Raw genomic sequence first — 6,216 nt, 5'->3', positions numbered from 1 at the left:
CGTTCAAAAACAGAGATGAGTTGGGAGATCTCTCACGGGCAGGGTCGCGCGATCGCGTCCTGTGCTGTTACCCGGTGGAGGATACGGACGGCTAACGCATTTGCCACCTGTTACCCCTCAGTGGCGGCGCAACACATTTCTGGTTAGGGCTCACGCAATCGCAATGACAGAGTCAGAAGACTGCCAATGCGATATTTTAGAAATTTTGGGATCGATTTAAAGGGAAGGCCCAGGACGGCAGGATAAAATGATGGCGGCAAAATGTTTAATTGAAAATTTCAAAAGAACCAATTTTTAACTGTTCAGTAATTCCAATATTTACTCGGAATATCTGTCATAAATCCTTAATTAATGTTCCACTCATCGTAGTGGTAAAGTTATTTGTGAGTTAATTTATATTGCTATTTATGTTTTAAATCTAAACAAAGTCACCAAGGGATTAAATTAATCGAAGTGTCATAAATTCTTTTCGTTAAACTTATGAAGTATATTAGTCTTTGGAAGAGAAACTAATTAAAGGCGCGACACATGATGGTTCCTCTGTAAGATGTAAACCAGAGATGAGAGTCGTTACACTGCATGGTGAAAACTCGACGCTGTGCATTAGGAACTACATTTCTGGCTCATCTTCATTTTAATAGAATATTGAATGTCTCACAGGCAATATTCCTCGTAAACGAGGAAATTACATTCATAGATCAAGAATTTTGTTTCGGCGTTAAGACTAGCATAAGAGGTAATGTACATTAGCATAAGGTTACCTTGTAACCCTTGTGATTTGTGTAAGCTAAAAATTAAGGTACGCATCTGCAAGCATTTAACTTGCTTCAAAGGAATACCGAGTTATTCCCTTGACCTGTGTCCCTAAGGCTGGGTAGATCTTCACGCCCAAATATCTGCAACAACAACCTTTTCATTCAATAGTGTAATTACCTACAACTTTCATTGAAAAAAGATTTCGTGGCAGATGCAATCTGGATGCTCGGTTCCCTATGATTGACTACATATTGCTTTGACAAAGAAATTATGCTCCTAATTCTTTGACTACTTACTTGAGAATTTATCCAAATGACTAAACCTGGGAGACTTTTGTCTATCCAGTAAGAATATTCTATGCAAAAATTTAATTTTTTCTCTAAATGAATTTAAACAAGAATAAAGAACATGACCCTAAGCTCCTATATAATGAATAATTCTTTCACTTAGAAGTAATAGTACTTTTATGCTATTAATCATTGATTAGGCTTCTGTAAATAAACCTAACACCTTATAAAAACATTGCATAAATTAAAAGCTACGACTGCATCTTCTTTTAAAACGATAAATAAGCGTAATGAAAGAGCAATTGCAATAAATGTACTATTCTACCCTGTAAACAGCTACTGACAAAATAATCTATAACAAAATTAATAACAACAGTAAACAATGAAATGGACTAAATTCACCACCACGATATAGAAGATATTTGATTCTTATCAGGTCGATTTTGCCCTTGGCACCAGGTACCGATTCAAATGGATCGGAACGAAGACGAGACGGGATCAAGAGATCTGCAGCAACAGGGAGAATAAAATTATCGTCAACGAGACTCCTGGAGGTAACGGGAGACTAAACTGTGATTACTCTAGCCTAGACTCGCGACTTTGAACACTTTTGTCTCGCCAACTTGACGAGTCCTGGAGGGACGAGCACTACTGTCGTTGCTGCAGCTGCTGCAGCAGTGGACAGACTTCGACCAAAGGAGTACCCAGGATCTCTTGACATACTTGATTCATGTCTTGTTCCATCATGAGTGAGGTAATCTGATCCTCTGTCAGCATCTCCACGCTACAATGTAATTAAGGAACGATTAAAACGTCATAAGCTATTGCTTTTCGTATTACAAAACTCGTAATAAATGACAAATTGATTAATGAGTAATAAAAGATTAAAAATTATACTGACAGTAAAATCGATGAATTGTTACCTGGCTAAGCTTTCGCTATCGGATGTCTCTTCGTCTGGATTCAAGTAAGTCAAAGTTTTCTCCAGAGGACTCGGCACTTTCTTTCCTTTCACTTCTACCTTCTCCGACTTCCCTTTATCCTTCTCTACGCACTTTGATTCGCTACCACGTCTCTCTGTGAGATTAGATATGTTAAGCATCATCATTCCATGGTTCAATAATTCTTTTACTCGTTCACCTGTCCCAGTGTTCCACAACATGTCTAGACTCTGCCTTCTACTGGAACTTGCTAGAAAATTAAGAAATCCTTTAATAATTAATTCCGCGAAGTATAAATATGATATTTTGGAAACTAAATATGGAATCCTAACCAGAGCCATCACAAGTGATTTCTTCGTTGACCGCACTCCTGGAAATCCAGTTAGCTAAACTGCTGTCTAACTTGGCTTTGCTCTTTACTGACGGACTTCTCGTGACTTCAGCTTTCCTCTCTTCACCAAGGCTAACTTCATTCGTCCTTGGCATTGCTGGTAAGGACTTCTGCGTCACTAATTTTCTCCTAACAGTTTGTTCATTCAGTGGTTGAGCATCTGAGCCAGAAGGTGTGGTATTGCATCCTTCGGGACTAAGATCTGCAGGTAGGGGCTTGTATGGGATCTGATCATCCTCGTCAGAATATATGTCGTTGTTATAGTAAACTTCCTCAGGGGAATTATTCAGGCTAATCTCTGTCCACTCTTCACCATTTTGAACAGTGGCTTCACTCTTCCCCTGTTTCGGTGACTCTATGGTAACTCTCTTTTCCACTGCTGAAGTCACCTTCGTTAAATCAGACAGTCTTGGAGAGGATGAACTTATATGGTTCTGCATCAGTACCAATTGCTTCATATCAGTGGTACCTATGCTTCTGGGTCGCTCTCGTTTAATATACTTCCGAGGCTCCGTGGAAGAAAGATTCAGAGTGCTTAAGCCAAGATACTCCGAAGAAGGATCTCTGTCAATCTTCACAAAACAAAAATACACTGTCATACAATGTACTTACTTAAAAATAATATTTGTAAAGTGGTTGATGAACATAATTCTTACTCTCTTAGGCAAAGGACACGGTGGGTTAGGGCTCAACTTCTCAGGAAGTCTCAGGTACTCATCGCTAGTGTAATCCGTACTGTCTGGTGAGCCGGTCACACTGGAGTCTGTAGGCGTCGCAGTATTCGTCTGCCCCAAAGAGCGATCCCCCAATTCTGTGGAATGTTTGTCGAAGCCATCAGGACCGTCATATTTCCTTGTCTATTACAGAAAATATGTCATTATCATTTGTTTTAAATAAATACTAACAAAACAAGCTAAAGAAAATATATTGAATAGTTACTTACCCTATGAATTTCATCACTTATTCTTTCCAGGTTTCGCAACGCCTCGGCATAAGTCATTTTGGCTTCGCTGACGGAACGTTCCAAAGCGCTAACCCTCATCTTCTGCTCGTCAAGCATTTGATTGAAGTGGGCCTTCATCTCGTAATAAGGCCTGTATTAAATTAATACCAGAATAATTTAATTTCTCCCGTTAATATTTTTCTAAAACTTGCAAAGAACTTTCTCCTGCAGTGAAAAAAAAGTTCACAAACTGTACCCAGAAATGTGATTTTTTTTCTACAAAGACAATTTTCCTTTGTGCAGTCAGATATTGCAGTGAATATATAAATTATACAATAGACTCTGCAACATTTCTTTATGGCCTTCGAACTTGCCTCGGAGCTCCTGAAAAGTATCGCCTCTTCAATGGTCCATAGCAGAGCATGCTTGGTCCGTTGTAGGGGAATTTGCACAAAGAGCACGGTTTCGTGCGATAAATAAAAGAGAGGAAAAAAAAACTATGACAAAAAAGGGGAATAAACTGTAGGCAATGCAGAGAAAACCGAAACTCAAGAATGTTAGCAGTAAAATAAAGTAATATCTATCCTACTTACAACATGAGCAAGTTGTGTCTGTAGGCGATACTGTTTATCAGAAGCAAGCTGCGACGTGCACCCATACTGCCAACATGAAGACAACCAAAAAGACAATAAATTTCCTAGTTCTACGCAAGGGGAATTGGAAAAAAGAAATTAAAAAGGTGGTAGTTGCGTTCCAAAACGGGAGAACTCGATGATCTCAAATAAAGGGAAAACGAGAAAAATGGAGAGATAAATACTTTTGATCGAGCAGGATCTACAGAAAAATTCTCCATTGAAAGTTATTGTTTCCTTTGAAAGAGTCCTGAAATCTGTAGATCCTGGTATCGATTAGTTAAATAGGTTTGAATTCGTGCATTAGGGGCTAAAGAAAACCTCAGCTAACTTGACGCTAGCTAATCCCTGCTAGTGTACCTGGATTTAGCAATTGAACGTTTCAAATCTCGTTGCAGTCTTTGCACATGGTGCTCTGCTCTATGATAGAGAGCTGTAGTGTGTCTGTGCTCAGCTTCGGAGATAGCCCTTTCATGCTCCGACTCGTTAACTCTAGATGTAGCATGATTCAGCATCTCCTAAAATATCTCTCAATTAGTGTGTGTTTACAACTTACAACTAGTCATGGTGCAGACTTATGGTAGATGCAAAAGATGCTCTTGAAGATCGCACCTGCCATGCATGGTCGAAACATCTGCCTTCCGTTCTCAGTCCTTCTTCAGCCAAATACACCATTTCCTTCGCAGCAGCGTGTTGACTATTGGCACGTTCAAATCTAATGGCTGCTCTCTGGGTTTCTTGTAAAGCCTGAAAATAAATTTCTTTTATTTATTACTCCTTTAATTAAAACTGGAGGATATTAAAAAATTCGTATAAAAAGTACCTCCATTGCTTTGAACCTTGCGTCGTAATAGGGCCTGGATTTTTCTATGCAAGCACCAAGCTTCTTTGCTAAACTGTCGATCTTCAATGTGGACTCGCAAAGTAATTCTCGAAATGTTGCTCTCGCCTCCTAATAAATTTATATAACAATTAAAATTATGACGACCTATTTCACTCCTCTTGCAATTCCGTATGCATTTAAACTAAGAGCAATGCATATTAGAATTTTCAAGTTACATTTTGTTTGTTAAAAGCCATTAGCATCTACGAGTCTTGCAAGGACACACGACAAAAGTATCGGCAGTAAAATGCTTCAGGAAGATGTCACAGGTCATAACGTGTAGCTCTATGGTAAACGAGACTAAGAATACGATCCACTCGACCCATTATCCATTTGTCGGGCCACGCCGAGAAGCAATCTCCTCAATGAAATCTAATCGTAACCAGTTTTGAAACTCGTGTCGCGACTACGGTGGCGATGCGTCGCTGAGACTGGACACGAGTTTGGGCTTAAACGTTCAGGTCTTTTCCAAAGATGCACTTACGTCTAGATCCACTTCAAGCTTATTGATGTCGTCGGTTGCTGTATTCAGTCGTTCGAGTTCAATCTGAAACACAATTATTACCCCACTTTAGGATCACGTCGACTAGCGACTAATCTCACCGAAACTCTTGCAACACCAAATCTACTTGATCTTTTAAAAATACACTTTCAAAAAATTCAACTTTAATGTCCAACACAGAAATATTGTTACTACATAACAGAGCACCATGTAGTATAAAAAATGCATAAAAACTTCAAGCAGTGACCTTCCTAACACCCTTTCCCGGAAGATTGAAAAGCCTTAGCAAGAGACAATGACTAAAGGATGAGTTAACAATCAAGTATAATAAATGTCAAACAGAATGAAATGGCACAAAATGTACATAAACGAACGGAAAGGTACAGATCAAGATGAGTGTAGCAGGTGCTCGTTGCAGGGTGGTGACACGCTCTTCTAACCCTTTTCCGACGCCTCAAACCTGAACTCTGGGATCCACTGCGTCGTCCAAACGGTCATTCTCGACGAGCGTTTCCTGCTGCAGCCTCCCACTCATAATTAAGTCTAGTCGATGAATTTTATTTACAATCTTTCATGCCACCTGTATCGTCTGCTACATATCAGGTGGCCATGTTGGATACGAAGCCGTCAAAAGCGGCCACAGAGGTCTCGCGAGATCTGCAAAGATGGTACCGAGAAACGTAACATGGCAAGAAAACCCACATTGAAAGAATCTACATACCGATTTAATTTTCAATACCGAGTACAGTTCTAAAGAATACGCGAGAATCATTGAAAAATTCCAAAAAGTGATGTACTAAGGTTAAACGTTTCGATAGGTTTGAATTTCCCCGCGGCAAGATGGCGGCCGCGGCACTTGATAGGTCGATGCGGGCGCTGCG

General features: G+C 39.7%; 1 protein-coding gene across 2 annotated transcripts; it reads right to left on the bottom strand.

The window, feature by feature from the left end:
• Positions 1-291: 291 nt before the first annotated feature.
• Positions 292-5,961, bottom strand: LOC105694293. 2 transcript variants are annotated; one of them, XM_012414813.2, is made up of 11 exons: positions 5,796-5,961; positions 5,318-5,380; positions 4,774-4,902; positions 4,563-4,697; positions 4,311-4,468; positions 3,912-3,977; positions 3,319-3,469; positions 3,032-3,232; positions 2,317-2,947; positions 1,967-2,234; positions 292-1,827 (listed from the first exon to the last, which is right to left on the bottom strand). In XM_012414813.2, exons 1-11 carry the CDS (start codon positions 5,868-5,870, stop codon positions 1,692-1,694), a joined length of 2,013 nt encoding a protein of 670 aa, XP_012270236.1. In that variant the 5' UTR covers positions 5,871-5,961; the 3' UTR covers positions 292-1,691. The 2 variants fall into 2 exon arrangements, with proteins under 2 accessions (XP_012270236.1, XP_012270237.1); XM_012414814.2 differs by having other exon boundaries at positions 5,720-5,871.
• Between the last annotated feature and the right edge of the window lie 255 nt (positions 5,962-6,216).

The sequence above is a fragment of the Orussus abietinus genome, unplaced genomic scaffold, assembly GCF_000612105.2.
Source record: "Orussus abietinus isolate OABI.00-Male unplaced genomic scaffold, Oabi_2.0 scaffold6, whole genome shotgun sequence".
NCBI lineage: Eukaryota > Metazoa > Arthropoda > Insecta > Hymenoptera > Orussidae > Orussus > Orussus abietinus.
This window is presented reverse-complemented; position numbering and strand designations above follow the sequence as displayed.